Consider the following 9,841-nt stretch of genomic DNA (forward strand, 5'->3'; position numbering starts at 1 on the left):
AACAAGAACCCGATGGTCCCTGTGACAGAGTTCCTGTGTGGAGATGGGAAAACCTTCCAGAAGGACAACCATCTCTGCAGCACTCCACCAATCAGGCCTTTATGGTAGAGTGGCCAGACAGAAGCTACTCCTCAGTAAAAAGCACATGACAGCCGGCTTGGAGTTTACCAAAAAGGCACCTAAAGGACTCAGACCATGACAAACAAGATTCTCTGGTCTGATGAAACCAAGATTGAACACTTTGCCTGAATGCCAAGCGTTAAATCTGTCGGAAACGTGGCACAATCTCTACGGTGAAGCATGGTGGTGGCAGCATCATGCTGTGGGGATGTTTTTCAGAGGCAAGGACTGAGAGACTAGTCAGGATTGAGGGAAAGATGAACGGAACAAAGTACAGAGAGATCCTTGATGAAAACCTGTTCCAGCGTGACCTCAGACTGGGGCGATATTCACCTTCCAACAGGTCAATGACCCTAAGAACACAGCCAAGACAACGCAGGAGTGGCTTCAAGACAGGTCTCTGAATGTCCTTGAGTTGCCCAGCCAGAGCCCAGACTTTAACCCCATTGTACATCTCTGGAGAGACCTGAAAATAGCTGTGCACCGATGCTCCCCATCCAACCTGACAGAGCTGGAGAGGATCTGCAGAGAAGAATAGGAGAAACTCCCCAAATACAGGTCTGCCAAGCTTGTAGCGTCATAATCAAGAAGACTCGAGGCTGTAATCGCTGCCAAAGGTGCTTCAACAATGTGCTGAGTAAAGGGTCTGAATACTTATGTAAACATCATAATGAAGTTATTAAATTTTGTATAAATTAGTAAAAATGTTTAAAAGCCTATTTTTGCGATGTCATTATGCGGTATTGTGTGGAGGTTGATGATTATTATTATTTTTTTAATCCATTTTAGAATAAGGCAGTAATGTAACAAAAATGTGGAAAAAATGAAGGGGTCTGAATACTTTACGAAGGCACTGTTTACCTGTAGCTCACCATATTTGAAGAGGAGGTGATAATGACTGACTATCTAGTGTTCTGCATGAACACAATTACCTCCCACTCCACCGCTGAGTTGGAGAGAGAAGAGCAATGTTAATATGTATACGTAATTGGGAGTGGCTCTGTTGCAGAAGACGCCGTTGTTCTTTCAGTTCCATCATATCAGTTTTGCAGTGGTATTATACTGCCATCTACAGGACGGATCTCTCATAGCAGGCTCTGATTTATAAATTATATGAATGTGTGGCAGTGTATAAAGATCAAATCAAATCAAATTTTATTTGTCACATACACATGGTTAGCAGAAGTTTATGCGAGTGTAGCGAAATGCTTGTGCTTCTAGTTCCGACAATGCAGTAATAACCAACAAGTAATCTAACTAACAATTCCTAAACTACTGTCTTATACACAGTGTAAGGGGATAAAGAATATGTACATAAGGATATATGAATGAGTGATGGTACAGAGCAGCATAGGCAAGATACAGTAGATGGTATCGAGTACAGTATATACATATGAGATGAGTATGTAAACAAAGTGGCATAGTTAAAGTGGCTAGTGATACATGTATTACATAAGGATGCAGTCGATGATATAGAGTGCAGTATATACGTATGCATATGAGATGAATAATGTAGGGTAAGTAACATTATATAAGGTAGCATTGTTTAAAGTGGCTAGTGATATATTTACATCATTTCCCATAATTAAAGTGGCTGGAGTTGAGTCAGTGTCAGTGTGTTGGCAGCAGCCACTCAATGTTAGTGGTGGCTGTTTAACAGTCTGATGGCCTTGAGATAGAAGCTGTTTTTCAGTCTCTCGGTCCCAGCTTTGATGCACCTGTACTGACCTCGCCTTCTGGATGATAGCTGGGTGAACAGGCAGTGGCTCGGTTGGTTGATGTCCTTGATGATCTTTATGGCCTTCCTGTAACATCGGGTGGAGTAGGTGTCCTGGAGGGCAGGTAGTTTGCCCCCGGTGATGCGTTGTGCAGACCTCACTACCCTCTGGAGAGCCTTATGGTTGAGGGCGGAGCAGTTGCCGTACCAGGCGGTGATACAGCCCGCCAGGATGCAAAGTGTAAAGTTCTAAGTGTAAAGTTCTAATCAACAGTTTTAAAGGCCCGATGCAGACGTTTTTATATAAATATTAAATTATTGGTTAACAATTAATTACCAGACTGTAATAGTTGTCTATTAAATTGTAAAAATAAATAAATAATTAAATAGCTTTTTAGCAACCAAAAAAAGATTCTCCAGCAAGAATTTTGCTAGGACTGTCTGGGAGTGGCATGAGTGGGTGGGGGGGAACTGAGAACTAGCCTTTATTGGCAGAGAGGTTTGGAACTCTCTTTGTTATTGGTCTATTAACTAATTTACCACCTTGAAACTCCACGTTTGCAAAACCTGCTGATTGGAAGGTCCTGTGTAGATTGTATTTTCAACCAGCAACCATCAGGAAATAACACGGATAGTTTTTTTTTTCTCACACACTTGTACAGTGTTAGTTTCATCAGCTGTTTAACAATATGATACAAAACACAGGCGAAACTGAATTTTGAATGCACTGGGCCTTTAATAATTCTGTGATACTTGCAATTGTATTTTTATCTCCTCAGTAAGTGCACACTTTATTGACTTTGATGTTAATTATTTTGATATGAGGTGGGAAATTAGGCATATTATGGTGCTTACAAAACTTTGATAACCGACCCTGCCACAAGGACACATGAATGAAATGGATAGGTTACTCAAGTCATGTGATGCATTGGTTGCGAAACACACGCGGAAGTATGGCGCTGTGCTCTGTTGCTTTTATTCTTGCTTTTTTGCATTTAGCCAATTTAACACCCTTGTTTTTACCTGAAGGTAAGCATAACTCCCCTAATCTGTTTGTTGTTCATATTCCGCATCCCCTTTGGACGCACACATCGACGTGTGGAGGAAGAAACAAACTGAAAGTCAAGTGCAACAAGCCATGCAGTGCACTGCAGATGAAAGCGGGTTTTGTGTGTACCGTTAACTTCACAAATTATGTTTCTGATCTTGATCTGGGCAGTTGACCAGACTGTATTTAATAAGCCTAATGAAAAAGCAAAGATAATAATTAGGCTACCGAAATGAATAGCCTCACTTTAACCCGTCACCCGTCACTTGAACAACACATTCATGTACATACTACCTCAATTGGGCCGACCAACCAGTGCTCCCGCACATTAGCTAACCGGGCGATCTGCATTGTATCCTGCCACCCGCCAACCCCTCTTTTACGCTACTGCTACTCTCTGTTCATCATATATAAATAGTAATTTTAACCATATCTACATGTACATACTACCTCAATCAGCCAGCCTAACCGGTGTCTGTATGTAGCCTCGCTACTTTTATAGCCTCGCTACTGTATATAACTATTGTTTTATTACTTTACTTACCTATTGTTTACTTAATACCTTTTGATGCATTATTGGTTAGAGCCTGTAAGTAGCCATTTCAGTGTAAGGTCTATCTATACCTGTTGTATTCGGCACATGTGACAAATAAACTTGATTTTTTTAGCGTATTAAATTGCATAATACATGCAGCAGTGAAACAACAGTGACACATGCTATAGCCGAAAATGTTAACATTGCACAGAAAAGTGACCGTTTCAAACTTGTAACAATGTGACCATCAAAATCATAGGTCTAACTGATCATATTTGTGTTTTATTCTTTTTAAATGTATTATTTTTAAAGAGGAATATCACTTCAAACAATGGATGTTACAGGTATGTGAAACTCTAAAGCTACAATGTAAATCTGTCACGTGTTATGTTTTAGGAAAGCAGATGACATACAGTAGCCTACATACCAGAGTTACTGTACACACAGTCATCTTGTTCCTTCCTGTAAGAAATGAAAGCAGTGGGCCAAGACCTTCCTCAAATGTATTTGCTTGTCAGTATGAGGTTGTCATCTTTAGTTGACTGACTGCCTATACCTGTCTTTGTTGTTACAGTATAATAAAGTCTATGCTCTGGAGGAGTACCACCATCGTCTGAACATCTTCACTGGGCATAAGAGGAGAATCCACTATCATAATGCAGGGAAGCACACATTCTCAAGTAGGCTATGCATTTATTTATTTTCAACTATTTGTCCATTTCTTCCTGTTTTCCCAGTCACAACTTAACTCCCAATGTATTCATAATATAGCTTTATGTATGTTACAGGTATGATATCTTACAACTATTGTAACTTTCCTTTTCCCAGTGGGACTGAATCAGTTTTCTGACATGAGCTTTGCAGAGTTTAGGAAGACTTTCCTCCTGACTGAACCTCAGGTACAGCTGTGAAATGTAATTACTAAAATGTGAGCCTGTAGTTAACCCCAATTATAAGTCTACGAGCTTCCCTAATCAATAGTAATTGTTCTTACATTTATCTTCATCAGAACTGCTCTGCCACCAAAGGGAGTCACATCAGCAGCCCTGGGCCATATCCTGGTTCTGTGGACTGGAGAGAGAAGGGAGACTATGTGTCACCTGTCAAATATCAGGTACTACGTTTCCCTCATAGGCTAAATATACTGAGTTTACAAAACATTAAGAACACCTTCCTAATATATTGAGTTGCACCCCAACCCCCCTGTTTTGCCCTCAGAACAGCCTCAATTAATCTGGGCATGGACTCTACAAGGTGTCGAAAGCATTCCATAGGGATGCTGGCCCATGTTGACTCCAATGCTTTCCACAGTTGTGTCAAGTTGACTGGATGTCCTTTGGGAGGTGGACCATTCTTGATACACAAGGGAAACTGTTGAGTGTGACACAAACTGCTCCTGGCACTTAATACCATACCCCGTTCAAAGGAACTTAAATATTTTGTTTTGCCAATTCACCTTCCAAATGGCACACACACACAATCCATGTCTCGAGGCTTAAAAATCCATCTTTAACCGGTCTCCTGCCCTTTATCTACACTGATTGAAGTGGATTTTACAAGTGACATCAATAAGGGGTCAAAGTTTTGACCTGGATTCACCTGGTCAGTCTGTCATGGAAAGAGCAGGTGTTCATAATGTTTGTACTGTAGTGTATATTCACAACAACATGACCAAGTCATTTTCCGATGGATTGTCTGTTTGCGGGCGAGTGAAAAAGATAAATGAAGCTGTACATTTATGACTGTGCTGTGTTTACATTTACATTTACATTTAAGTCATTTAGCAGACACTCTTATCCAGAGCGACTTACAAATTGATATTATGTTGAGTGAGTGTGCTATTGTTGTGTTCTAAGGGTCATTGTGGAAGCTGCTGGACCTTCTCCACTACCGGCTGTCTTGAGTCTGTTACCGCTATAGCTACTGGAAAACTCCCACTTCTGGTGAGAACGAGCCCTATTTCTCTTGTATTTTCTACAGTTTCACACTATGTTTCACACTGATTTTGGCACTCAACCTACTATGTTCCCCTGTATGGTTTCATATGAAGCGGTACAATAGAAAGACTGTAGTTGAATTGGTTTTTGAATGGTTGTTGGTAATAGCCTTATCTGTGAGTTATCATTCTATATTTTCCAGTCTGAGCAGCAACTGGTGGACTGTGCTCAAGACTTCAACAATCACGGATGTATGGGGTTGGTAGCCTAGAGTACCATCTTAAAATCACATGAGCTTATCACTCCTGTCCTGCATGTGACTTCTATGCCTCCTGATGCATACTGTAGCTGTCTGTCTGCAAAAACATCATTCAGATACTGTAATGTATTGGTTTCAGGGGACTCCCAAGCCAGGCGTTTGAGTATGTTAAATACAACAACGGACTCATGACCGAAGATGACTATCCTTACACGGGACATGTATGTATTTATAAATTGTTCTTAGTGTAAAAAAGGAAAACGTTAATAACCCAAGTAACAGTGTTATACTAGTATTTAATCCTTATGACTCACTTGTTTGGATTACTCACTATATACTTCTTTATCCCAATTACTTTCCTTAGGATGGCTCTTGCAATTTCAAGCCCGAGTTGGCAGCTGCCTTCGTGAAAGATGTTGTCAACATAACAAGTGTGAGAGACTAAAACTAAACGTTTTACAACCTCTGCATCTGTCCTAAACATTGTTTTCTTAGTCAGCAATTGGTATGTTGTTCTGTCTTCCGCCCTATAATAGTATGACGAAAAGGGCATGGTTGATGCTGTGGCCAGACTGAACCCAGTCAGCTTTGGATATGAAGTGACTGATGATTTCCTCCACTACAAAGATGGTGTGTACAGCAGGTGAGAGTAAGCCCAGTACACTCCGTTGTTCCTTATCACTCCCACTTGACAATACATGTTGGGTGGCAGGGAATTGAATTGTGAACCTCCAAATCTTATCAAATAATGTGTGGAAGGTAGAAGACTGTACTTATGATGCCATACAATGTTGCAGTAGAAGACTTTCATGAACTGTAAAGCTCTTTGCCGTTCACATAAGGTATACAAACTGCACATTTGACCCTCTATTACAATGAATTAGCATGTCTTCCATGTGTTTTATAAAGTATTCTTTGTTTGTACTAGCACTACGTGTAAGAACACTACAGACAATGTGAACCATGCTGTACTGGCAGTGGGATATGGTGAAAAGAATAGCACTCCATATTGGATCGTGAAAAACTCCTGGGGCACCAACTGGGGAATGGATGGGTAAATACATCAAAAATATTCAGTGCTGTTGAACTTCCTTTTTTTACTAATGATAACTATATTGATGCTTCATGAACACAGATCAGCTATTGAACACCCATACATTGTGGGACACGTATACTGCAAGATACCTGTCTGACTATCTCCTTTTAGGGTGAAATTATACTGAACAAAAGTATAAACACAACATGCAACAATTTCTATGTTTTTACTGAATTACAGTTCATAGTAAGAAATAAGTCAATTGAAATAAATTCATTAGGCCCTAATCTATGGATTTAACATGACTGGGCAGGGGTGCAACCTTGGAGGGCATAGGTCACCCATTTAGCAGCCAGGCGCACCCAGCCAATCATAATGTTACAGACAGATATACATTACATAGACATTACTGCAGTCAGCATGCCAATTGCACGCTCCCTCAAAACTATTACACTGAACAGAAATTCACATTTTAAAAAGTGGCCTTTTGTTGTCCCCAGCACAAGGTGCACCTGTGTAATTATAATGCTGTTTAATCATCTTCTTGATATGCCACACCTGTCAGGTGGATGGATTATCTTGGCAAAGGAGAAATTCTCAATAACAGTGATATAAACAAATTTGTGCACAGAATTTGAGAGAAATAAGCTTTTTGTGCATATGGAACATTTCTGGGATTTTTTTTACTTCATCTTGTGAAACATGGGACCAACACTTTACATGATGTGTTTATTTTTTTTATTTATTATTTTTTTGAACCCCCTTTTCTCCTCAATTTCGTGGTATCTAATTGGTAGTTACAGTCTTGTCTCATCACTGCAACTCCTGTACGGACTCGGGAGAGGCGAAGGTTGAGAGCCGTGAGAACCCAACCAAGCTGCACTGCTTCTTGACACAATGCCCACTTAACCCGGAAGCCAGCTGCACCAGTGTATCGGAGGAAACACCATTACACCTGGCGACTGCTCCCAGGCCCGCCACAGGAGTCGCTAGTTCGCGATGGGACAAGGACATCCCTGCTGGCAAACCCTCCCCTAACCCGGACGACGCTGGGCCAACTGTGCGCTGCCACATGGGTCTCCCATTCGCTACCAGCTGTGACAGAGCCTGGACTCGAACCCAGAATCTCTAGATACGTTTGTATTTTTTCTCAGTGTAATAGTTTTGAGGGAGCTTGCAATTGGCATGCTGACTGCAGGAATGTCCACCAGAGCTGTTGCCAGATAATTTAATGTGAATTTCGCTATCATAAACCGCATTCAACATCGTTTTAGAGAATTTGGCAGAACTTCCAACCTGCCACACAACTCAGCGTGAACAGAGTGCCCCATGGTGGTGGTGGGGTTATGGTATGGGCAGGCATAAGCTACAGACAACAAATACAATTGAATTTTATCGATGGTAATTTGAATGCACAGAAATACTGTGACGAAATCCTGAGGCCCATTCATCCGCCGCCATCAACTCATGTTTCAGCATGATAATGCATGACCATGTCGAAGGGGTCTGTACACAATTCCTGGAAAATGTCCCAGTTCTTCCATGGCCTGCATACTTACCAGACATGTCAACAATTGAGCATGTTTGGGATGCTCTGGCTCAACATGTACGACAACTTGTTCCAGTTCCCACCAATATCCAGCAACTTCACACAGACATTGTAGAGGAGTGGGACAACATTCCACAGGCCACAATCAACAGCCTGATCAACTCAATGGGAATAAGATGTGTCGTGCTGCATGATTGTCCTGTTGGTCACATCAGATACCACATTTCTGATCCACACCCCTACTTTTTTTTTAGGTATCTGTGACCTACAGATGCATATCTGTATTCCCAGTCATGTGAAATCCATAGATTAGGGCCTAATGAATTTAGTTGAAGTTGATTAATTTCCTTGTATGAGTCTTTGAAAATGTTGTATGTTGTGTTTATATTTGTTTGGTACAGCTTACAAAATATATTTTGTTTTGTATTTCCTCCTCAGATATTTCCTAATAGAACGAGGGAGGAACATGTGTGGACTGGCAGCCTGCTCCTCTTATCCTCTCCCCCCGGTGTGATGTAACGGGAACTCAGAAGAGAACGCCACAGTCAGTCTTCAGCTACAGTATGAGAAAAACAGGATACATTTTCTCATTCAGAGGACAGGAGTGGGCTTCTCTGTATTATTTGCATGGACATGTTTTTAAGAACTGTAGTTATACTGTTACAATGTGAGTTTTACATTTTCCAAGTTACTTATTTTAAATGAATTATAACTGGATCGTATTATGAAGGTTTGTACTGTATATGGTAAGTGGCTGGTCATGGTTAGTTAGTAGGCACTGGGTAGTGAGTGTCTTTGAATCGTGTGCTTATGTAGCCACATATTGCTCTGGTTTTGAGTGTGTAAGAGATCCTAGTTAGTACTGTAGTTGACTACTGTCACAAAAGCACCAATATTTTAGCTTCTCTTGATTTGACATTTTGGTTCGTGTTATATTTTCTTTAGAGTTTTGTACTAGGCATATTTTGTGTATTTTAGACTGATGCTGCTGAAGGTTGTAAAAAAAAAAAAAAAAAAAAAAAAAAAAAAAAAATATATATATATATATACACAGTACCAGTCAAAAGTTGACACACCTACTCATTTCTTTATTTGTACTATTTTCTACATTGTAGCATAATAGTGAAGACAAACTATGAAATAACACATATGGAGTAATATAGTAACCAAAAAAGTGTTAAACAAATCAAAATATATTTTAGATTCTTCAAAGTAGCAACTCTTTGCCTTGATAACAGCTTTGCACACTCTTGGCATTCTCTCAACCAGCTTCATGACGTAATCATCTGGAATGCTTTTCCAACAGTCTTGAAGAACGTTCCCACATATGCTGACCATATGTTGGGTGCTTTTTCTTCACTCTGCGGTCCAACTCATCCCAAACCATCTCAATTGGGTTGAGGTCAGGTGATTGTGGAGGCCAGGTCATCTGATGCAGCACTCCATCACTCTCATTCTTGGTCAAATATCAAATCAAATCAAATGTATTTATATAGCCCTTCGTACATCAGCTGATATCTCAAAGTGCTGTACAGAAACCCAGCCTAAAACCCCAAACAGCAAGCAATGCAGGTGTAGAAGCACGGTGGCTAGGAAAAACTCCCTAGAAAGGCCAAAACCTGGGAAGAAACCTAGAGAGG

The 9,841-nt window shown here is 40.5% G+C and overlaps 1 protein-coding gene across 1 annotated transcript; it reads left to right on the forward strand.

Moving 5' to 3' along the window:
• The first annotated feature begins 2,752 nt into the window (after positions 1-2,752).
• LOC135556808 (pro-cathepsin H-like) lies at positions 2,753-9,274 on the forward strand. The gene is made up of 12 exons (XM_064990260.1): positions 2,753-2,866; positions 3,733-3,764; positions 3,995-4,100; positions 4,249-4,319; positions 4,430-4,534; positions 5,277-5,363; positions 5,560-5,615; positions 5,756-5,837; positions 5,981-6,049; positions 6,153-6,259; positions 6,545-6,670; positions 8,640-9,274. The coding sequence occupies exons 1-12, from the start codon at positions 2,761-2,763 to the stop codon at positions 8,713-8,715; spliced, it is 1,023 nt and encodes a 340-aa protein (XP_064846332.1). The 5' UTR covers positions 2,753-2,760; the 3' UTR covers positions 8,716-9,274.
• The last annotated feature ends 567 nt before the right edge of the window (positions 9,275-9,841 follow it).

Source organism: Oncorhynchus masou, chromosome 2 (assembly GCF_036934945.1).
Source record: "Oncorhynchus masou masou isolate Uvic2021 chromosome 2, UVic_Omas_1.1, whole genome shotgun sequence".
Classification (NCBI taxonomy): domain Eukaryota; kingdom Metazoa; phylum Chordata; class Actinopteri; order Salmoniformes; family Salmonidae; genus Oncorhynchus; species Oncorhynchus masou.